We start from the raw sequence: 25,693 nt of genomic DNA, 5'->3' as shown, positions 1-25,693 counted from the left end.
AAAACTGAAAAATCTTTCATGAAACGTTAAAAAAAAGGCAAAATAAAGAGCCTAAATGGACGATTATGATGGTTTTCTTTTCTAGCAGGGGATTCTGCCTCAAACTTCTTAATTTTTGGAAAATTCTTATTTTTTTTCAAAAATTTTGGAAAAAACGAAATCTCTGAATCCATTGATTGTCTCTACAATGATCCTTCTATAATTATTCCTCGTCTTTTTCAGGTTTAGGTCAGTCCCTGGGGTCTCGCAAATGTTCTCCAAAAATACTCCAAATTCCTTAATATATGTAAAATCTTTCATTTCTTCCAGGCAGTAGGACTAGGATATCTAAAAAAATTAATGCCTTTAATCAAATTCAAAAAGAGGTTTTTATGAAAAGAGCTCAATGCTCAATCAAAAAATTATAAAAAATAAATAGATAATGTATTATAAACAAAGCAATGTTAATAATATTAAAGTAAAACTAGACTGTAAAATTTAACAAAACAATTAAGAATGATAAAACAAACAGGATTATACGTTACATCACTTTTTTAACATTAGGTTGTTTGCTTTTTAAGTTGTTCTTAATCTTTTTCCAGTATCTCAGTTAGTCTTAGCAGCGTTAATGAAATATTTAGCAAATACAGAAGAAATACTAATTAAAGAATAATAAGAAATATTAAAAAGCTAAAAAATCTTTTCATTTACTATTTTTTAATTATTTATATTTTATTGGTTGCCGAAGTACTCATACGTATTCGTCCTTCTTTAGTTCTTTTTAATTTTTTTGAATTTCTTAATTAATCTTTACACCGTTAGCAAAAACTTTAAGAAACACAGAAAAAAATTATTAATTAAAGAAATAATAAGAAAGTTATACAAGAAAAACGAGAAAACTAAAAAATCTTTACTAACACCGTAATAAAAGGGCAAATAAACGGCTTAAAGCGACAATTTCGGTGGTTTTTCTTTCCCTAGAATCGAGCAGAGAGTTCTGTCTCAAGTTTTCCTGGCAGTTGGACTAGAATATTCTGAAAAAAAAATTACGTGGCTTTAATTGCTTGACTTTTTATTAAATTTGGGTTTTATTGATTTTTCTGTAGACGTTCATCCTTCCTTAGTTATTTCTTGTCTTTCTCCAGGTCTAGGTCCTTTCCCTGGGGTTGTTATATCTGTGTTAGTTCTAAGCATCATTAGCAAAAAATTATTAGGAAATTTGAAAATTAGAAAATTAGTAAGAAATACAAAAAAATAACTAACTAAAGGAAAAATAATAAAATTAAACAAGAAAATCGAGAAAACTGAAAAATCTTTTACAAAACATTAAAAAAAAGGCAAAATAAAGAGCCTAAAGGGACGATTATGATGGTTTTCTTTTCTAGCAGGGGATTCTGCCTCAAACTTCTTAATTTTTGGGAAATTCTTATTTTTTTTCAAAAATTTTGGAAAAAACGAAATCTCTGAATCCATTGATTGTCTCTACAATGATCCTTCTATAATTATTCCTCATCTTTTCCAGGTTTAGGTCAGTCCCAGGGGTCTCACAAATGCTTATACTCCAAATTCCTTAATATATGTAAAATCTTTAATTTCTTCCAGGCAGTAGGAAATCTTTGTCGGTTCCTGGCATCATTAACAAAAAATGTAAGAAATACAAAAAAAAATTACTAATTAAAGAAAAATTAATAAAATTAAACAAGAAAATCGAGAAAACTGAAAAATCTTTTACAAAACATTAAAAAAAAGGCAAAATAAAGAGCCTAAAGGGACGATTATGATGGTTTTCTTTTCTAACAGGGGATTCTGCCTCAAACTTCCTAATTTTTCGAAAATTCTTATTTTATTCAAAATTGTTGGAAAAAATAAATTTCTGAATCCATTGATTGTCTCTACAATGATCCTTCTATAAATATTCCTCGTCTTTTCCAGGTTTAGGTCAGTCCCTGGGGTCTCGCAAATGCTTATACTCCAAATTCAATAATATATGTAAAATCTTTAATTTCTTCCAGGCAGTAGGACTCTAGTAATTTAAAAAAAAATAATGCCTATAATTGCCTTAAGCCTTTTTTTAGTTAGTAGTTACTAATCTTATTCCAGTTTCTCAGTTACTCTTAGCAGCGTTAACAAAATATTAAGCAAAGACAGAAGAAATACTAATTAAAGAAGTAATAAGAAAATTATACAAGAAAATCGAGAAACCTAAAAAATTTTTAGCAACTCATTAATAAATTGGAGAATAAGGAGCCTAAAGGGTGGTTTTGCCTTACCATGGATTCCAGCAAGAGGTTCAATCATTTATTTCTTCCAGATGATTGGAATAGATTTAATATACTAAACAGAGAAAAAACAAGAAGTTAATGAAAAAAATGGAGAAGACTAAAGAACCCATTAAAAAAACCCCTAAATAAAAATGAAAATAAATAGCGTAAACAAACGCTTTTGGTGCTTCTAGATTACCAGATTTTCCCGTTCCTTTTTTGCTGCAAACAATCCAACTTAAATACCTTTTTCGAGATAATTGCCCAACCGTAATCGAACTGCTAAAGTTTCAGCCAACAACGGATAATATCTTATTAGTTGGTTGATCCTTATATAAACCCTGCGGCACGTATCGCTTTCCGAATCCCTCATTTCTCTGGCGGAATATTTCATTATCCCCCGCTCATTATCCCTTTTCGAAGTTGTAACTCAATTAAAGCAGGGTTAGATGGGCGAAAACAAGGTTTTAATTATTTAATTATAACTTCGTCTTCTCGTTCAATTGCCATAAAAACTTCGGTTCGGATATTTTTATGACAGTAATCGTCAAATTATTTAAAGACTGCTACGTTAAATTAAATTTCCATAACAAAGTTATCTGTTTCAGGAAAACATCCCTCCGCCTCTGAAAGATGAATTAGTGATAGATCAGCTCTCGGCGGTCCAGATAAAGCCCTCCCACGACGCCCTTAAGAAGGAGTCTGACGACCTTAAGGTCCAGATACGGCAGATCCAAGACGCTCTGGATACACTGTTGCGGATCCAGCAACGGTCAGTCGAGGCGTCGCTTTTTAATAAAGCGAATGAGTTACAAGAGGACATTTCGATGAAAAGGTTCGATTTGAGGGTGTCGCAGATCCATTTGAGCGCCATTAATGCACAGGTACGAGAAATTTTTCGATTTTCCTTTGAACTACCCTTTAAAAGCTTTTCGCTCTATAAGACTTTTATCGCGACAACGACATTATACTCGGTCTCACAAGGGGTTCAGTGAAATCTCGCATACAAAAGATCAATTTAACCCCTACCTATAAGGGCTTTCTGGAAAATAGTTTTCTGTTTAAAATTCAATTTTTTAGTGCTTTTAGAACGGAAATATAGATTTATTAGTTTGTAATTAAACTGGGGCAACTCTGTTATTTATTTTAGTTTAGAGCGGTTATTATTGTTATTATTTGGAAATGTCGAAATTTGCAAGAATAAATGTATTTGGGGCATTCGGTTATTGATATTGTTAAAGCCTCCATATCGGTTCGTTTAAATTTATTCATGAATTAAAGGTAGAAAGGGATTTTTTTTTAGAAAATATTTATGGGAATTTAATTAGATATTGATTTTTGGCAGTTTTTGCCCCGAATTTTCCATGTTAGGTCTGTGAGGCTTTTTTAAAAGCAAATGGTACTAATCTTAATCATTTTTTTAATAACATATGCCATAAATAGTTTATTTATTATAATGCAATTAACATTGAAATTCGTTAAATACAAGCAATAGTTTTTAACCTTTAGAGTTTAAAAAATTAAATTGTTTATAATTTTTTGCTGCCTCTTCTGACTAAAAAATAATCATTAAAATAGTAAATCAGTTTTTTTTCAGGTCACATCAGGACTTAAGACCATTTTGCTAAATGACGAAATATCTGAATAATAAACTTTTGAACTCAGTATTTAGCTCATACCAAAAAAATCGTAAAAACTCTCTATAAAATCATCACTATCGTCTGTAATTAGTGTAAATTTAAAAAAAAATAATTTTTACTTCAAATAAATTAAAAGAGAACAACACAAAGCCTCGGTCTCATAAAATTCTTTTATTTGTTAAAGTGGTGACACGTGTTTCGCTCCTAAAAGCATCATCAGAAAACAATAGAATTACAAATTTTATTATAATTTGTAATTTCATTTGGTTTTGTTTGCATTATTTTTTAGGTCTGATGGTGCTCTTAGGAGCGAAACACGTGTCACCACTTTAACAAATAAAAGAATTTTTTGAGACCGAGACTTGATTTATTTATATCAAGGTTTCTTTAAGGATATGAACGACTTCTTTCAATTTTTACTTCAGAAATAGTAATAATCATTATTTGGCAAAAATTTTAACAAAAACAGAAAAAAAAACTAATTAAAGAAATAATAAGAAAATTAAAGAAGAAAATCGAGACTAATAAAATAATAAAACGGCAAGTAAAGGCTCTAAGATGACGATTTTGATAGCTTTCCTTTACCTGGAATCTAACAGAGAGTTTTGCTCCGAATCTCTGAAGTTTTGGAAAATTGTTATTTTTTTCCAGGTACTTGGACTGGAAAATTAAAAAAAATTAAACTAGTTTAATTAATTGCCTTTTTATCAAAATTTCATTGGCCCTTTAATTCTTCCTTGTCTCTTCCCATCTCTAGCACTTTTCCTAACATCTACCAAGTGGTTATATCCCTCACGGTCCTTGGTATCAATAACAAAAAAAAACACACAAAATCACAATAAAAGAAATAATAAGTAAATAAAAAAAGAAAATCAAAAAAAAAATTGTAAAACATTAATAACAGGGGAAATGAGGCAAAATTGGCGATTTTGATAAATTTTCTTTCTGTGAAATCTCTACGGAGGATTCTATCTTAAAATTCTTAATTTTTGGAAAATTCCAAATTTTTTCCAGGCACTTGGACTACAAAACTTTAGGGAAAATAAAATTCCTTTAATTAATTCTTCCTTACTTATTCCTCGTCTTTTTTCAGGTCCTTCAGGATTTTTCTTGGGTTCTAGCAGGTGGTTATATGCTTAATGGCCCTTATTACTGTTATCAAAAAAAATAACAAATACAAAAAAATATTGCTAATGAAAGAAATAATAAGAAAATTAAACAAGAAAATCGAGAAAACTAAAAAATGTTTAGTAAAACGATAATAACAAGAGAAGTAAGGAGCCTAAATTAACAATTTTGATAAATTTCCTTTCTGTGGAATCTAGAGGAAGATTTTATCTTAAAATTCTTAATTTTTGGAAAATTCCCAATTTTTTCCAGGCACTTGGACTACAAAACTTTGGAAAAAATAAAATTCCGTTAATTGGTTCATTCTTTATCAAAATCTATAATAAGTTTATTGGCTCGACTACAGACGTTCATTCTTCCTTAATTATTCCTCGTCTTTTTTCAGGTTCTTCAGGATTTTTCTTGGGATCTAGCAGGTGGTTGTATGCTTAATGGCCCTTATTACGGTTATCAAAAAAAATAACAAAAACAAAAAAAAATTACTAATGAAAGAAATAATAAGAAAATTAAAGAAGAAAATCGAGAAAACTAAAAAATGTATAATAAAGCTTTAATAAAACGGAAAATAAAGGCTCTAACGTGAAAATGTTGACGGTTTGTCTTTCCCTGTAACCTAGCAGAGAGTTTTGCCTAAACTTCTTAATTTATGGAAAATTATTAATTTTTTCCAGGCACTTAGAGTAGAAAATTTTGAGAAAAAATTAAATCAGTCTAATTAATTGCCTCTTTATCAAAATTCATTGATTTTATTGGTACTCCTTTAATTTTTCCTTATCTTTTTCCATCTCTAGCACTTTACTTAAGATCGACCCGGTGGTGGATATTCCTAAGGTCCTTGGTATTATTAACAAAAAATTAAGAAATATAGAAAAAATCACAATAAAAGAAATGATAAGAAAATCAAAAAAAAAATTGTAAAACATTAATAACAGGGCAAATGAGGAGGCTACATTTTGATGAATTTTCTTTCTGTGGAATCTGGAGAAAAATCTTAATTTTTGGAAAATTCCTAATTTTTTTCAGGCACTTGGACTACAAACTTTGGGAAAAATAAAATTTCTTTAATTAATTCTTCCTTACTTATTCCTCGTCTTTTTTCAGTTTCTTCAGGATTTTTCTTGGGATCTAGCAGCTGTTTGTATGCTTAATGGCCCTTGTTACTATTGTCAAAAAAAATTTAACAAATACAAAAAGATTACTAATGAAAGAAATAATAAGAAAATTAAACAAGAAAATCGAGAAAACTAAAAAATGTTTAGTAAAACAATAATAACAGGAGAAATAAGGAGCGTAAATTGACGATTTTGATGAATTTTCTTTCTGTGGAATCTAGAGGAGGATTCTATCTCAAAATTCTTGATTTTTGGAAAATTTCTAATTTTTTCCAGGCACATGGACTACAAAACTTTGGAAAAAATAAAATTCCTTTAATTAATTCTTCCTTACTTATAACTCGTCTTTTTTCAGTTCCTTCAGGATTTGTCTTAAAATCTACTAGGTATATCCTTAGTGGCCCTTGTTACCGTTGTCAAAAAAAAATAATACTAAAGAAAGAAATAATAAAAAAATTACACAAGCAAATCGAGAAAACTAAAAAATGTTTAGTAAAACGACAATAACAGGAGAAATAAGGAGCGTAAATTGGCGATTTTGATAAATGTTCTTTCTGTGAAATCTAGAGGAGGATTTTATCTTAAAATTCTGAATTTTTGGAAAATTCATAATTTTTTCCAGGCACTACAAAACTTTGGGAAAAAATAAAATTCCTTTAATTGGTTGCTTCTTTATCAAAATTTATAAGTTTATTGACTCGACTACAGACGTTCATTCTTCCTTAATTATTCCTCGTCTTTTTTCAGGTTCGTCAGGATTTTTCTTGGGATCTAGCAGGCGGTTGTATGCTTAATGGCCCTTGTTACCATTGTCAAAAAAAAATAAATACAAAAAAAAATTATTAGTGAAAAAAATAATAAGAAAATTAAATAAGCAAATCGAGAAAACTAAAAAATGTATAGTAAAACGATAATAACAGGAGAAATAAGGAGCCTAAATTGTGAGGATAAATAGAGGAGGATTTTATCTTAAAATTCTTAATATTTGGAAAATTCCTAATTTTTTCCAGGCACATGGACTACAAAACTTTGGGAAAAATAAAATTCCTTTAATTAATTCTTTCTTACTTATTCCTCGTCTTTTTTCAGGTTCTTCAGGATTTTTCTTGGGATCTACCAGGTGGTTATATCCTTAATGGCCCTTGTCATCGTTGTCAAAAAAAAATCAAATACAAAAAACAATTAATAATGAAAAAAATAATAAGAAAACTAAACAAGAAAATCGAGAAAACTAAAAAATGTTTAGTAAAACGACAATAACAGGAGAAATAAGGAGCGTAAATTGGCGATTTTAATGAATTTTCTTTCTGTGGAATTTAGAAGGGGATTCTATTTCAAAATTCTTACTTTTTGGAAAATTCCTAATTTTTTCCAGGCACTTGGACTTTAAGGAAAAAATAAAATTCCTTTTGGATTGGTTACTTCTTTATCAAAATTTATAAGTTTATTGGCTCGACTACAGACGTTCATTCTTCCTAAATTATTCCTCGTCTTTTTTCAGGTTCTTCAGGATTTTTCTTGGGATCTACCAAGTGATTATATCCCTAATGGCCCTTGTTACCGTTGTCAAAAAAAAATAACAAATACAAAAAACAATTACTAATGAAAAAAATAATAAGAAAACTAAACAAGAAAATCGAGAAAACTAAAAAATGTTTAGTAAAACCACAATAACAGGAGAAATAAGGAGCCTAAATTGGCGATTTTGATGAATTTTCTTTCTGTGGAATCTGGAGGAGGATTCTATCTTGAAATTCTTAATTTTTGGAAAATTCCTAATTTTTTCCAGGCACTTGGACTACAAAACTTTGGAAAAAAATAAAATTCCGTTAATTGGTTCATTCTTTATCAAAATCTATAATAAGTTTATTGGCTCGACTACAAACGTTCATTCTTCCTTAATTATTCCTCGTCTTTTTTTCAGGTTCTTCAGGATTATATGCTCAATGACCCTTGTTACCGTTTTTAAAAAAATTAACAATTACAAAAAAAAATTACTAATAAAAGAAAAAACAAGAAAATTAAACAAGAAAATCGAGAAAACTAAAAAAAGTTTAGTAAAACAATAATAACAGGAGAAATAAGGAGCGTAAATTGGCGCTTTAGGCTATTTGCGTTTTTGTGGAATTTAGCAAAGGATTCTGCTCTAAATTTCTCTTAAAAAATTACAAATTTTTTTCAGTCAGTTGAACTCGAAATTTTGAATAAAAATTAAATGCTTTTAATTGCCTTCCATTTTATTCAAATTTATTGTTAAGTTATTCTTTGTTTTTTTCTATTTTTTAGCTTAAAATGATTTTGTTTATAGCCTCAGCCCTAAAGGCTGAAATTGACCAATTTCGGAGGTACTTTAACAAAAAAAAATGGTTGGACTCCCTTACAATTGTGTATCTATAGGACTCTAACTCAATATGAATGATAGAGTTTCTTTCACGACAAATTAATGAATTTATTCCTATTGTATTTGGTGGGAAATTTATTCAGTAAATCATTAATTTTTTACCGACTTACGACTATCGCTAGAAAATGAAATGCAATAAAAATTCAATTTTCTGACTATGATTTTTGGGTCAAAAAGTTGATTTTTGCCCATTTTTAAATTTCTACTACGCTTTTAGTAAGAAATATCACTCCTATCAGACTCATTACATTCGTACCGATTTTTTGCGATTTTTGGGTCTGAGAAAAAAAAAATAATCATTAGGGCAAAAATTGACATTGAGAATCGATTTTCAATTTTTTTAAAAATATTCTACGCGGTCATTTTATATGAATTTTCTACGATTTTTGGGTTTCTAAATGGCTAATTTCATTTTGTAAGGATAGCCGTCCTTTTGCACGATTTTATTGAAATTTCCCACGATTGAAAAGTCTCTCATAATAAAGTAGGAAATTCTTTAATTGATGAATGAATTTCACTTCAATTACAACAGGAATTAATTCATTAATTTCTCGAAGAAATATATCATTCATATTGAGTTAGTCTCCTATAAATACTTGATCGCAAGGGAGTCTACCCATTTCTAATTATTTTTAAGATAAAACATTTACAAAAACAAGTGTATTTTATTCTCCTTTTACAGATCGAATTATTCACGGTTTGTGTATATGTAAAGTCATTTCTAACAAATCTTATATTTTAAACTGCGTTTTTAAACAATATTCTGGTCTAAGGTAGTATAGAATAGAATAAAATTAAAAGTTGTTCCAGTTCTATGAAGCAAATTACAATCTAATTTTAATTTCTGGGAACAAATTAAAATGGCTTGGAAAGAAGCATGAAATGACTCCAAATTTTTGAGAAAAATAAGAAATGCCTCTAGACTTCTGGAAAAAATAAAAAATAAATTTACATTTAAAACGGCTTGTAATGCCTAGAATAGAATTTAAAATCGCCTTAAAGCACTGCGTGAATAAAAAATGCCTGGAGGTAACTAAGAATAACCTAAAATGCCTTGAAAATCTCATTCAAATGATTTCAAATTGCTGCCAATGCCTTGCTTATAGAAAATAGACAAAAATCCAATTTTTCATTACTTTCAACCATTTTAACACAGACTAATAATATTGCCATTTTAATTTAAAAAAAAACCCTTAATTTTAGTTTTATTATTCACCCTTCCTCCCTCATAAAAACATAACGTAGTGAAATATGGTTATTTAATAACCCTCCTCCCGTTTCACTGCAACACCGATGACAATTTTGGCGCATTTTCCTCGTGCCCCTTCGCCTCTTTTCGCGCCCCTTCCACCCCCAACAAATCGTGAATCTGCGCCTAAAACCTGCGCCGTTTAAATATCAATATCGGTTTTGGCCAGCAGGTTCTAGGATAACCTGAGATTCGTTGAGTTATTGTTATTTAAAAAAAAAAAAAAAACGGGACATTTCGGGTGTTTTTAAGTGCGACAATATTGTCTTTTGGCCTTTTTGTATATAAGTAGTGCTATCGTTAAACGTTCGTATTTAAATTATTTACAGAGCTTTAGAGGGCAAAATGGGTTGGATGTCGCTTAAAGCTCACTTAGTAAGTCATAACTTTTATATTATTAATTAAGTCCCATTACTAAAGTATTTATTCGCGTTTTTAAGGATTTTATTTAGAGGTTTCTCTTATGAGTGTTTTGGTATGGTCTTTGACCTACGTCAAGCACTGACGTCATTCAGGGTTCGCCCTTGCTGTTTTAATGAATTTGTTGGTTCACCAATTAGTAATGTCCATTTAAGTTATGCATGCAATTATTCCAAAGAGAAAGTAATTGTCTTTCCTGATTTTCTTAGCCAGTATCTCTATTACAAGACACAAAAATTGCTTCTTTGATGTTTGAACTACAGTCATAATCATTATAAGCAAACTTGATGTATTTATTTATATATTTGTTTATTTATTTCAGAAAGAATTATTTACCCATAAATTAGAGGGTGATACGGGGGTGGGTCGCGAACGTAAAATGTCCGCCTCATCTACCGCGAGCATGAAGAATAAATGGCTGAAGGCTTTTAAGAGTCTTAAGACACCCCCGCCGGAAGAACCGAAGTAAGTTGTTACTTTTATATGTTTTTTTAATTGTTTTATACAGTTTTTTTGGTAAATTACGCTTTTTGTTGTTAAATGACAGTCTATATAGTGTGTTTTTTTTTGGTAAAATTTTTATAAAATATGTATTCTTGTTGGAACTTGTACAAGTCAATTAGTCTAGTAGTTTTTAAAAAGTGTTTTTTTTACTACTGCCTGTGCAAAAATTAAATATTTTATTTAAAACTTAAAACAAATTAATTTTTTAAGGGAATTATATGGCTTATAAAAAATTCTCTTTGAAATTAAATGAAAAAGTCCGCAAGTCAATTGGTCTAACCGATTTTAAGGAATAATTTTTTTAGTGGAATAGGACGATAATTTTTGATAAATGCATTATTGATAAAACAACTTTAAAAATGCCTAAAAACTCTAAATCAAGACCAATTTACATGATATTTAGGTGAGTTATAGCCGATTCTCTTGTGAATTAAATGCAAAAAGCTGCAAGTCAATTGGTTTAGTAGTTTTTTAGAAATAATTTTTTTAACAAGAGTTTCTGTGTCAAAATTAAATATTCGATAAAAAACTCAAATCAAGTCAAATTTATATGGAAATTAAATGGCTTGTTAAACAATTCTCTTGAAAATCAAATAAAAGAGGCAGCAAGTCAATTGGTCTTAGAATTTTTACGAAACAAATCTTTAGCCGAGGAAAAGGTTACATAAAGGCATAACTTAATTGGACACGGCGATCATTTTTCAATAAATGCATCATTGACCAAGGAAACTTTAAAAATTCATAGAAATTCAAAGTCAAGTGCAATTTACATGAAAATTCCGTGATTTATAAACATACCTTTTTTAAATCACATTAAAAAAGTTTTAAGTTAATTGGTTCATTAGTTTTTAACAAATAACACTTTTTGTACAGGAATGCCTGTCCATAAATAATTGTTTCTCTAAAAAGCGCAAATCAAGTCCAGTTTATATAAAAATTATATGGCTTATGAAAAAATTGTCTTTAGTGCCAAATAAAAAAGGCCATAAGCCTATTGCTCCAATAATTTTAAAGAAATATTTCTTTTAGTGAAATAAAAAGTTACATCAGAAGCATAACTTAATCGGACAGGACGAACACATTATTGACTAAAACATTTTAAAAATTCATAAAGACTCTAAATCAAGTCCAATTTTTATGAAAATCACACGAATTATAACCAGATGTCTTGTAAATCAAATAAAGAAGTTTCAAGTTAATTGGTCTAGTAGTTTTTCGGAAATAACAGTTTTTGCAAGAGTACCGTGCACAAATATTTTTTTTATTAAAAATTATATAGTCTGGTAAAATTCTCTTGAAAATAAAATAAAAGAGGTCGCAAGTGAATTCGGCTAGTAACTAAAAAAAAATATTTTTTGCACAATAAGAGTATAGACCAAAAAAAGGATCAATACATAAATAATCGATGATTTTTTATTAGGAGTTTTTCGCAATTTTCTTCCAATATGAAAAATTATTTTTTTTAAGGTAGCCCGTTTAATTTAATATAACTTTTACATAAACTTATTTTTTGGAAATCACTAGTTTTTGAGCCAAAAAATTAAATAAATTTTTGAAAATTTTAGTCACATACAAAAAAAATCTTTTTTGTACTTTTTCTATTTTAAAAATAGTTTTAGATTTATTTTTAGAAAAAAAACGTCTCTGGTAAACATTTTCAAAAATATCCAAATTCCTAGCAAACTTCCGAAAAACGTCAATAATTCCTTAGAAGCTCATTAAAAAAAAGTAAAAAATACCTTTTAAGTTCGTGCTTAAATGTGCATTTAATGCAAAATTTTGAGACAAAAATCCTGAAATTTGCTTCAAAAATCAAACAAAAAAAAACTCTTCCTGCATAGTCATTTTCCTTTCCTGAAAATTTTTCCAATTTCGCTAAGCAACCCCTCTTTGATGCATTATTCCGGCTGTATATCACAGTTAATCAGTATTAACATGGAACAAGTAATTTTGGGTCTGCTCTATGCTGGGGAAATGGCATATAACAGCCTCCTAAATAAGCCTCAGAGGTATGTTAACAGGAAATTTACACAGCGAACGTTTATCGAATAATTAACAAAGGGGTGCAAGCGTATGGAACTATAATACAATTAAATTTTTTTTAACAAAAAAAGGATTGATTATTTATTATCCCCTTGTGCAGTAACAACCTAAACATTTCCGTCTCTTTTTTAAATACAACAGAAATTTATCAACGTCTTTTTCTACACTTTATCTCAATTTTCAGGTAATAGAGTTAATGCCCGTAACAAGAGTTGAGGAATTACCCTCTCGTGTTGCCTTAAATATTCATTTATTTTGCTTTTGCGCTGACATTTAGGGAATATTTGTTATAGTAGGAATTAATGTTTTTCGTCCATTTTATGACAATGTAATATAATTAAAGTACGTGATTCTTGTCTTGGGAGCGCATGATGAACTGAAAAGGGGAACTTCAGACTTAAGTGATTTATGGGAGTTGAAGTTGGCTTAGGACTCTTAGTCTGGATAAAAGTGGGAAAGTGGGAAAGTGAAAAACTCGATTAGAAGTTCGTATGAAGTAGAAACTTCCTTAGGATTTTGTTATTGTAGAGTTTGTTTTGATTTTATAGTAAATGGTTGTTACTTGACTTTTTTAGGAATTTTTACGTTGAAATTTGGTTAAAAGTTTTTTTTTATGAGTTGTTAGCGTTTTTTTTTTAAATTGCTAAGAATTTTGATATTTATGGAAAATTTTTTAAAAATGTCCACTAAAGACGATTTTTTTTCACTAAATTTTAAAATAAAAAAATACTCCTTTTTTAATGTAGAAAAAAACGAAAAAGATGGTTTTATGTATGTGACCCATGAAATTTTCAAAAGAAAGCAAATGATTTTTGTACAAAAAAACTAGTTTTCAAAAAAAGGTGATTTATATAAAATTTGTTTAGATTTAAATGAGCTATTCTTAAAAAAATCAATTTTAATTTAATTTTTCATACAGTGTAATAACCCTCGTAATAATCGATGTTTAAAAAATCATCGATTATTTAAACATTTATAAGAAAATGATCGTCGTATCCAATTAAGTTATGCTCTTGATCTAATTTTTTATTCTGCTTAAGAAATATGTCTAAAAAGCTCTTAGACGAATTGACTTGCGGCCTCTTTTATTTTTAAGAGATTTTTTTACAGACTATATGATTTTCATATAAATTAGACGTGCTTTGAGTTTTGATATAAAAATAATTTTTTTGCACAAGCACTCTCGTAAAAAATTTTATTTTTTAAAAACTACTGGACGAATTGACTTGAACCTATTCTTAGTCGATTCACAAGAGCTTCGGTTATAACTCACGTAATTTTCATGTAAATTGAACTTAATTTTGAATTTCTATAAATTTTTAAAATTTTCTTGGTCAAAATCGCATTTATTTGAGAAATGATCGTCGTGCCCAATTAAGTTATGCTTTGATGTAACTTTTTATTTTATTAAAAATCATATTTTTTAAAAACTATTGGAGCAATTTACTAATGAGCCTTTTTTGTTTGATTCTAAAGATATTTTTTTTAAAAGCCATAAAATTTTCATGTAAACTGAACTTGACTTGCGTTTTTTATGTAAAAATTAATTTTTGCACAGGCACTCTTCTAGAAAATGTTATTTCTTAAGAAGTACTAAACCAATTGACTTAGAGCTTGTTTTATTTCATTTACAAGGGATTTGTTTATAACTCACGTAATTTTCATGTAAACTGCACGTGATTTTAAATTTCTATGAATTTTTTAAGTTTTCTTGGACAATGACGCATTTATTTAAGAAATGATCGTCGTGCCCAATTAAGTTATGCTTTTAATGTAACTTTTTATTTTACTAAAAATGTTATTTCTTAAAAACTATTGGAGCAATTTACTTTATAGCCTTTTTTGTTTGATTTTAAAGAAATTTTTTTATAAGCCATACAATTTTCATGTAAACTGAACTTGATTTGCGCTTTTTATGGAAAAATTAATTTTTGTACAGGCACTCCTGTACAAAAAGTGTTTTTTGTTAAAAACTAATGAACGAATTGACTTAAAACTTTTTAAATTTGGTTTACAAAAGATCTGTTTATAAATCACGGAATTTTTATGTAAATTGGACTTGACTTTGAATTTCTATGAATTTTTATAGTTTCTTAGTCAATGATGCATTTATTAAAAATGACCGCCGTGTCCAATTAATTTATGCCTTTATGTAACCTTTTCTTCGGCTAAAGATATATTTGGTAAAAATTCTAAGACCAATTGACTTAAATTTAATGGACTATCTTAAAAAAATAAATTTTTATTTAATTTTTCATGTTGGGAGAAAACTGCGAAAAAACCCTAATCAAAAATCATCGATTTTTTATGTATTGGTCCTTTTTTTGGTCTAAATTTTTATTGTGCTAAAAAATATATTTTGAAAATTACTAGACGAATTGACTTGCAACCTCTTCTATTTTATTTTCAAGAGAATTTCGACAGACTATATAATTATTAATAAAAAAATAAATGTTGCACAGACACTCTTGCAAAAAATGTTATTTCCGAAAAACTACTAGACCAATTAACTCGCAACTTTTTTATTTGATTTAGAAGACATCTGGTTATAATTCATGTAATTTTCATCTTAATTCGACTTGATTTAGAGTTTTTATGAATTTTTTAAGTGTTTTAGTCAATAATGTGTTCGTCCTGTCCGATTAAGTTATGCTTCTGATGTAACTTTTTATTTCACTAACACAAATATTTCTTAAAAATCATTGGAGCAATCGACTTATGGCCTTTTTTATTTGGTACTAAAGATAATTTTTTTTGTAAGCCATATAATTTTCTTACAAACTGGACTTGATTTGCGCTTTTTATGGAAAAAATAATTTATGCACAGGCACTCCTGTACAAAAAGTGTTATTTATTAAAAACTAATGAACCAATTGACTTAAAACTTTTTTAATTTGGTTTACAAAAGATCTGTTTTTAAATCACGGAATTTTCATGTAAATTGGACTTGACTTTGAATTTCTATGAATTTTTATAGTTTCTTAGTCAATGATGCATTTATTAAAAAATGACCGCCGTGTCCAATTAATTTATGCCTTTTTGTAACCTTTTCTTCGACTAAAGATATATTTCGTAAAAATTCTAAGACCAATTGACTTGCTGCTCCTTTTATTTGATTTTCAAGAGATCTATTTATAACTCACATGTTAATTGGACTTGACCTAAAGTTTTTTAGTAAATAATGCATTGGTAAAAAAATGGTCGTCATGTCCAATTAAGTTATGCCTTTGTGGTCTATCTTTTATTCGGTTAAAAAAAATCTTTCTTAAAATATATAAACATAATATTGTCCATGTAAATTTGACTTGATTTCCATATTTTTATCGAATATTTAATATTGGCACAGGCACTTTTGTTAAAAAAATATTTCTTACAAACTATTGGACCAATTGACTTGGAGCTTCTTTTATTTGATTCAAAAGAGATTTGATTATAATTTTTATAGCTTTGTTAGTCAATGATGCATTTATTAAAAAATTACGCTCATGTCCAATTAAGTTATGCCTTTGTGTAAGTGAACTTCATTTGACTATTTAATAAATTCTCGCAAGAAAACCTTAGCTTGTAAAGGTTTGTAACCATAAATCGATTTAGTTATGCAGTATTAATGTCTGGACAAAAAATTATGAAAATCCCTTGGGAATTTCAGGAGATATGGGCATTTTTGATTGAGTGTCTTTCACGATTTTCTTCCACTGTGCACCCAATAAAACTAGTTTTATTTTTTTAAGTTAATTTTTTATATTAATGATATTTTAGGAAAGCCTCTAATGTTTAATTTTGATTATTGGGTAAAAGACCTTTTTTTTTTTAAATTTGAAATTAATGGTTGATTTTTATATTCTACTGATTTTTTTAAAAATGCTTTATTTTACAGTAAAATATTTTTTACCATTCTTGTAGTCCCGGATCTTGTTTACCTTTTTTCACTCTATAACGTTTTCGTTTAAATTGATAGAGACAGATATATATGCAACATTATATTAACTTGTCAGAATTTCACAGTTCCTATTTAAATTTTATTTTTCTGTGTATTCTACCACATTTCACTTTTTAGTTATAACGTGAAGTGCCTTGCAATATTATTTCTTTTATATCCAATAATGTGGGAAAATTAATAAGGTGTATCGTATCCATTTAAGTTATGCCAAAAAAATTATTAGAATATATTTTAAGATTAAGGGTTTTTTATTTATGATTTTGTCCCACTGTGTACCTAATAAAATCTAGTTTTTTAAAGATATCATCCAGCTACAATTTTCAAAAATCAAACCGAATAGATTGCATTAATAAGATAAAAGAAGATGCATCGTATGCATTTAAGTTATGCATAAAAAATTTTATATATATAATAATTTAATTAATTTTTTTTAATAAAATATTTAATTTATATACAAAAAAAGCAACTGTAATAGACTGGCATTTAACCCATTTGAGTTGTCGTATAATATTGTTGTTCTAACAAATAGTACTTTTTATATGAAAGTTTTAATATTTAGTAGCTGTTTACTTATGAATTGATGTTGTTCAATATTATTTTTCATCCATTAACAGACCAAAAAACCAAATGTACCACGCAGTATCGACAATAATGTCTATGAGGTAATTACCATAATACATTTCCATTAGAATAGAGTGTTTCCATCGCAGAATATTTTATCCATTATTCATACTAACGCATATTATCCAGTACACCATGTTTTTGCCAAATAAATTATTTTTCTGCTTTTTGTTTAATCACGCTTTAATACCGAACAGTGAGTTTTGAATTGATGCAATTATTAAAGTAAAAAGAACATGAGCAAAGGTTAAAATAAATATAGTTTTCCAGGGTATCTGTTTTAAGCAGCAAATTTGTCTGGAAAACTAAAAAAATGCCATTAGGATCGATTTACAAAGAAACATGAATTTTTTATCAGTCCCAGATCGATTTTCACCGTATTAAAAGAAGTTTTTTAAGTTTTATCCATCCATTAAGCAAATGAATTTAATTATTCAGGAATTTTTTTTCGTTACTCTTTATACGTCACGAGAGTGGACCAAATTATGTCAACTTAATAATTTTTTTTAATGCAATTAAATGAAAGAATAATTCCAAGATAAATATTGATTGATTCTCGTGATGTTGCTACTCTACCTCTTCATTCACCCACATCATCACCACATAAACACCCTGTACGTATGGCTGCAGAACTGCAATGAAAAACAGTACGTATTATTTAAAAATTGCACATTTGAGCGATAGTTTTAGTGATTTTATTTATACCACTTGTGATTTTTTTCATTAGGGATTTAAGTGATTTTATTTGAAATTTTCGGAAGTGGTTGGACATAAAACGTTAATTTTGTTTTCAATTAATAAGGGTGGTAAGGAAAATAATGGGTCGGTCTTTATAAAATTCGGACCAAAAGTATGATTTTTCAAATTCAGTTCCAAGAATAATTATTTTAGAATTTAATTGTTTAGCAAATTCTGCGGTCTCAGAGAGCGATTTTTTGCTTTCTACCGCATTTCACCCTTCAGTCACACTTCAAACCATCCTGAACAGTAATTTTTTCTTACATAATCAAACTCATTATAGACAATATGCTTGCAGCATTTCACAGCGACCGTTAATAATAATGTATCATAGCCATTTAAATTATGCCTCTGACTAGGAAAGTCTTACCTTTAAGCGACAATTTATTTAATACCTACTGCCAGTTCATAAAAAATACTTCTCTCAATATTCGCTTGATTTATAAATTTCTATTTTGCTCATTTTTAATCCGGCTCTATTGATTTAATTGCCCTTCTGGACTAATCGGAACGAAATCTCGAAAAATAATTAATTGCTCCTTGAGAACGGCAGAGCAATCAGAAAAATGCCAAATCTTACCGTGACCCAGTAATCGAACAACGGCTTTATCTATAAGCTGGAAATTAATTGCACACGATACGGATTAGTTTCAAGGGGAATTAATTATTTTTTAACACATCTAGCTAAAATATTGAACAATCTGGAATAAAAATTGTTAAGTACCGTAAAGTGCTTTTCCGCTCGAAAAATCCGAAACCACTTCGCACACTGGATCCGGACAAATTGCAAAACGGAGCTTCCACAATCATGGATTCAATTTTCCAGAAGCGCGGGTATACGGGATTTAGGCCAAATGAAAAGAATCAGGACACGATTTCATCGGGAAACGGACTGGAAATTAAAATAAAATCACTTGAATCTCTGTTAATGTTGATAATTTTTTTTTTAAATGAATTATTGAAATTAAATTTATTCTTCTATAGGAAAAATGGTTCGGCAGCCACAAAGGAACTTTTGAAGGGTGATCCGGATGCTCATAATTTCCAGGAGAATACTTACAAGAAAATCACGCCGTGCGACGTATGCTCACAGATATTACGAGGTAATTAAAAAGTATAGAGAGTATGTTAGTATATTTATTTTTATTTATTTAGAAAATGTACAGTACAAACATATGTATAATCCTATCTCTAGATCTGAGTTTCACAATTTTGTTTCATGCACCTAGGTGTGCAGAAATTTATTATACATCATTTCTAATATTAAATTATAATACAAGTGAAAGAAAAATTTACAGTTCTTAATCACCACATTTTCACTTATTAGCTATAACGTGAATTGCCTTGCAGTATTATTTTTCTTATATCTAATAATGTGGGAAAACCAATAAGATGTATCGTATCCATTTAAGTTATGCAAAAAAAAATGAATTTGAATAAGGGTTTTTTATTTATGATTTTGTCCCACTGTGTACCTAATAAAATATTGTTTTTTAAAGATATCCCCCAACGACAATTTTTAAAAATCAACGTCCCATTAATTGAATAAATTGAATTAATAAAATAAAATGTATCGTATGCGTTTAAGTTATGCATAAGTAATTTTATATAAATAATAATTTAATTAATTTTTTATAAAATATTTAATTTATATATAAAAAAAGCAACTGTAATAGACTGGCATTTAACTGGAAAAATAATTAGAATAATTAAAAATAATAATTAATAAAAATTAATAATTAAAAAGCTTAGAGATTATGTTAGTATATTTATTTATTTATTTAGAAAATGTACATTACAAACATGTGTATAATCCTATCTCTAAATCTGAGTTTCATAAATTTGTTTCATGCAGAAGTTTATTATACATCATTCCTAATATTAAATTATAACACAAATGAAATAATGTATTCCTGTAGCCTTAACTTACTAACAATATTAATTATTAATAACAAAATTTATATTCAATGATCAATGAGATAATTTTACGTTAACAATCCCCAAGAAATTCCCATTTGATCTTAAACAATCTGACAACGCATCACAATAAATTACAAAAATGTTAACAAATTATTCATGTTTTTTGACCTGTTTAATATATTGACAATAATTTTTTAGTTCTCTTATACTATTGGGTAGCAAATTATATATTTTTGGTGCAAATCTCTGGTTACCATTAAACCTTCTATAAGGGACAATTAACATATTAATATAATTATGCCTTGTAGGATAAGCATGATCTACATGCTGTTTATTTTTATTTCTAAAACAATAAATATAACTGCTTAAAAAGTGCGGACGTCTAACATTTAAAATGCTTTCATTGTACAATTGATTTGCTAATTCTGAATTACATTTAACTGACTGAGCATTATTGTAAAGTACTCCCCAGGCTATGATACCACTAATGATTTGTATATCATGAATATGTTCTGACCATTTAAGATGTTGATCTATAGTTATGCCCATGTATTTAGTATGTGACACCTCATATATTGTTGGATTGGCTTGTTGAAGAGTAATTGAGTTGTATAAAGGTCTATTTAATGTATATTAATAATTTACCAGTAAAATACAGGACTGTATCATCAGCAAAGGAAATTGACATGCCATTAATATTTAGATCCAGGAATGAATTTATATAGCAAATAAACAATAATGGGCCAAGCACTGTCCCCTGTGGTATACCCATAAAGACATTCAAAGGATCACGATGAATATTATCTATTTTACCAAATTTGAGATCTCTGGTGTAAATAACTTTCAATTAATACTGTTCCCTGCATTATTAGTGTTTCTTCCTTCTATAAAACCATATTGATTTTTATTCAGTAGTTTATTTCATAATAAATAGTTATAGAGTGTGACTTTAAGGCATTTTTCGAAAAAGTGTTTGGAAAAGTTGTAATAACACTAATGGGTCTGTAGTTGGAAATCTTGTTCCCTTTTTCTATATTTAGAGAAGTATTCTAACTTTTTTTTCTAGTGTTAACTTTAAAGCTTATAGGGCTGGATGCTTACACTGAAATTTAATTAAACTAACAAGCTTGATGCTCGAGTCAGCATTAAATTAGTTATTTTCAGCTACAATAATTGCTGTTCTCTGTCTCTGGGGTGGTTAATTTAATTTTATATGTGAGTGAGTATGCTACGAAAAGGATACAGATTTTTTTGGAAATTTTCTAAGATTTGCTGTTGGATCTTTCAAGGAGTAATTTTTTTCCATTTTTCACTTTTTTAAGATCAAAATTCCAGTTGAATTCATACTGCTACGATATAAAAAATGCTTTGGGAAACTCTTTAGTTTTTTTTCATGAAATTGTATTTTCCAGAGAAAATTTAAGTTAGTGCAAGCATTAGATATAAAATTTTTAGTACTTTGTGAAATTCTCAAAAATTTGCAGGATTTTTCAAGAGATAATTTTTTTTGGCTGTTTTAAGGATATTCTTGATTTTTTTTTAATTTTTGCGGTTAAAAATAAGATTCACTTTTTATAGCAATTTGCAGTTCAAAGAAATTTTTTTTTTCTAATTTCAAGAACTTTTAAAAATAGTTTTTTTTTATTTTTCTCTTATTTAAGGCCAAAATTCTAGTTAAGTTTATACGTATAAAAGATGCTTTTAGAAAATTCTCTTGGGACAAAAAAACTTGATATTTTTTTCATAGAATTGTATTTCTTATAAAAAATTTAAGTTAATCCAAGCATTGAAAATAAATTTTTGAGTATTTTGGGAAATTCTCAAAAATTTACAAGATTTTTCAAGAGATAAGTTTTTTTTGGATGGTTTAAGGATACTTTTGATTTTTTTTAAAAATATTTTTTTGTGGAAATTCTCAGAAATTTGCAATTAAATAAATAATATCTTTATTTAGCAAAAAAGCTACATTCAATAAAAACATAAATGAAAAATAAACTAAAAGTATAAGTTGGCGATAACTGTATCAGGACACTTCTAGAATGGTACTACAAGAATGGTATCTAGAAATTTTTATGTAAACTTAACCATTCTCGAGAAATCTGCACGTCAATATTTCTCAAGGCCAAGCTCAACTTCGTTGGTGAACTGATCACGAATGTTCAGATATCTCACTTCCTATTAGTCAAATCAAAAAAATCTAAGAGAGCAAAGATGTTAAGAACATTGTGCTTTACTAAAAACTTCAAAGTGATTTTCATGTAAATCTAAGAGTTTTTAAGATATCTCTATTCATAGCGCTTCTCAGCCATTGAGGAAAGTTCAACTCACTGCTCAATACAAACTTTCCAAAGAATCTCGATATTTATTGATCAAATCAAAAAATTTGTAGAGTGAAAAGTTGAAGCTTTTGCAAAGGCCTTTAAGAATGACTTTAATAACTTTTCATGTCAAGGCAGCCATTTTTGAGATATCTGGACCTCAATGTTCTTCAACTGATCTTCCCTGAAGACAAATCTCACATTTGTTTTGATTTATTCTGCCCTTGTTTCATCTTCCAATAAATTTTTCCTCGGTTTGTCGATGGATGGTCTCGGTAACCCAGAAACAGCATCCCGGTTCCAGAAATATCCTGTCAGAGGTAGACCATAAATTAAAACTAGACTTAACCTAAACATTATTTTCTTGCTTCACTTATTAAAAGCACAGTTAATTGTTGTTTGCCTTATAATAATAAAAATAATGTCGGTTCGGTTGCACGCAGCCGATGACACACATTTGGAGCTTGGTTGACCTTGCTGACCAGACACATTTGATATTGGCCCCCCCCTGTAACACTTAGAAACGCTTCGGTAGTTTCAAGAAGCTGCAACCAGTATCCCGGTTGGCCCAAAAATACCCAGTCAACACATAAACCCACAATCAAGATGATGATTGGAGCGGAAACAATGCATACTATAGTAAAACTTAATAAACTACATAATTAAAATAACATGACAAACACAACATTACCTATTTATAATAAATTATCTTAAGAGCCCTCTGAATTGATTCAAAGTAATACAATTTTTGATGTTAGCAGGCAAGTTGTTAAATAGAATTAAACCTTTGTATAGAACTGAATTTATTATGCATTTGGGTTGTGTTACATCTGCCTACCAGTATGAAGTCTATACGATTTCTCGTATTATAGTTATGTATATCTCCAAAAACTCATAATTTTAATTTATTACAAATATAATCGGGGAGCATTTGATGTTTTAATTTAAAAATAAACAAATAGACGTTATACAAAATTCTTTGATGTACAGACAACATATCTAGGACACCCAACATAGAGACAACAGGCGTGTAACGATTACAATTTAGAATCAGTTTCATAGCCCTATTTTGAATTCTTTCCAGTTGGTCAATTCTATCTTGTGGCAAGTTAAACAATAATATTGAACAGAACTGTAAATGAGGAAGAGCAATGGCGTTGTAGAGTTTTAATTTGATGTACATTGACAAATTGTTTCCAATTCTTGTGATAAATCCAACTTTTTTTCAAAATTTTCTTATTTCATAATCTGCATGAGCATGGAAATTCAGATTGGCATCGAAAATTGTTCCCAAATATTTAATATCTTTGGCATTTAAAATACTTTCCCCATTCACAGAAATCTGTATATTGCACATGTCTATAGAACTTAATCTAGATCTCTTGCTAAATATACAAAACTTGGATTTACTTGCATTTAAACTTAGTTTATTTCTACAAAGCCAGATGAATAAAATATTGAGTTCAACGTTCATGACCTGTTGCAGTTGATGAATGTCTTTACCCACCACATAAAACATTGTATCATCCGCAAACAACACCACATTACACCTCTGCACTACCTCCATCATTTCGTTGATTCATTTCGAATTCAAGGGATAATTTCTCTTACTGTTTTTAATAAAATTTTTAAAAATTGTTTTTTTTTTAATTCTTGATTTTCTTGCGTCAAAAATTCCATTTGAACTTATACTGCCACGATATAAAAGATGCTTTTGGACAACTCTCCATGGGATTTGTCTGGATCTTTTTATAAAATTGTATTTGCCAGACAAAATTGAAGTTAGGCCAGGCATTAAATATAAATTTTCGTCTTTTTGTAAAATTTTCCAAGAAACTATTCAATTTTCGGAAATTTATCAAGAGGATTTTTTTTATTCGACTTCTTTAGAAAAATTTCAAAATTTTTGATTTTATGGATTTTTGAAAAACTTTATAATTCTGCGAAAAAATTAAAATTAATTTTACCTGCATGAACAAATCAGCCAAGTCCAAATACGGCTTGTGAAATTTTTCAAAAATTCTCTGGAGAAAATCCACGTTTTTGAGAAATTTTATAAAAATATCCTCAGAGAGGTCGAGGGAATTGAAATTTTGTGCCTGAAATAATCCAACTGAAAAAAAGCCTCTCAATTTTTATTTAAAAAAATGTCATTTTTGACCCAAAAAAAAATTAGAATTCTCCAAAAAAAGCTACATTTATTTAAACCCTATGGAGAAATTTGCCAAATCTATATATATTTAATATCCTAAAAAAATGTATTTTCTCCTCCAAAAACTTCATAATTCTCAAATTATTTCAAGTCCATAAAAAAATATTTAAAATCCAAATACTCTTTGGTAATTATGTGAAAATATCTCAAAAGGTCAAATGATTTTAAACTAATTTCAAGTCTATGCAAAAAGTCCAAGTTTTTTAGAAAATTTTGAAAAAATGTCCTCGAAAACGTCAAAGGAATTGAAATTTTGTGCCTTTACGAAAGAATTTACTTGAATTTTTTTTTCCAACAAAAAGCCTCGTTTACACTCTTTAAAATGCCATTTTTGCCTTAAAAAAATCAAAATTCTTCAAAAAAAGTGAAATTAATTTCGACTTCATAGAAAATATCCCAAAAAACTTTGATTTTCTCCAGGGACTATAATTCAGTTTAAAATTCAATAATAAAATGGTTTAAAATGAAGTATTATGGCTAATGGCTAATTTTCCGTAAAGCTAAAACCAATTTCAATTTTTTTAACTTGTTTTAGGTATTTTCAGTTATTTTTTTTCCAAAAATTTTATTTCTAAGAACATAAATGCTTGCAACCGACTCGATCAACCTGAATCGACATTATTTTTATATTATTATAATATTATCAATTAACTGTGCTTTTAATTATGTTTGGGCAAAGAAATTATGTTTAGGTTAAGTCTAGTTTTAATTTATGGTCTACTTCTGACAGGATATTTCTGGATTACCGAGACCATTTCTGGACCAACTGGAGTATTTATTACTGGAATTATTATTATTATTATTATTATTATTATTATTATTATTATTATTATTATTAAATATACAATATTCTTTTTGGCAAAAATTTAAAAAAAAATAGTTAGATACTTCCAGGCACTACGTTTCAATCCCCTCCACTTTCACGAGGACATTTTCCAAAAATCTTTAAAAAACAATGGTTCTGTCAAAAAAAATAGTTTTTTGAATATTTTTGGGTTTAAATTGAATGAGAAATTTAATCTTATAAGGTTGGATATTTTATAAAAATCACCTGGAAAACAGTCTCAAATGTCTGGAATTTGTATAACGAAATGTATATTTTTTTTATTGTCTGGTAGGAAAAATCTATAATTTTATTAAAATTTTTTATGAAATACTTAAGAGACTTTGAGTGCCTGGAATAAACATAAAAATTCACGTCGAGAAA

General features: G+C 28.4%; 1 protein-coding gene across 15 annotated transcripts in view; it reads left to right on the top strand.

Annotated features, from left to right (window-relative positions):
• Positions 1-25,693, top strand: part of LOC126742589 (uncharacterized) — a 182,786-nt gene that overhangs the window by 105,261 nt on the left and 51,832 nt on the right. For 14 of the 15 annotated variants that reach the window (XR_007662610.1, XM_050449338.1, XM_050449336.1 and 11 more), the window contains 4 exons: positions 2,849-3,124; positions 10,513-10,655; positions 17,292-17,339; positions 19,021-19,139. Coding sequence is in view for 14 of the 15 variants with exons in the window: in XM_050449338.1 (XP_050305295.1) it covers positions 2,849-3,124; positions 10,513-10,655; positions 17,292-17,339; positions 19,021-19,139 (586 nt within the window). In the remaining variant the exon portion in view is untranslated. The remainder of the gene's footprint in view (positions 1-2,848; positions 3,125-10,512; positions 10,656-17,291; positions 17,340-19,020; positions 19,140-25,693) is intronic. The other variant, XM_050449327.1, reaches the window with a different exon arrangement.

The sequence above is a fragment of the Anthonomus grandis genome, chromosome 11 (genome assembly GCF_022605725.1).
Source record: "Anthonomus grandis grandis chromosome 11, icAntGran1.3, whole genome shotgun sequence".
Lineage (NCBI taxonomy): Eukaryota > Metazoa > Arthropoda > Insecta > Coleoptera > Curculionidae > Anthonomus > Anthonomus grandis.
This window is presented reverse-complemented; position numbering and strand designations above follow the sequence as displayed.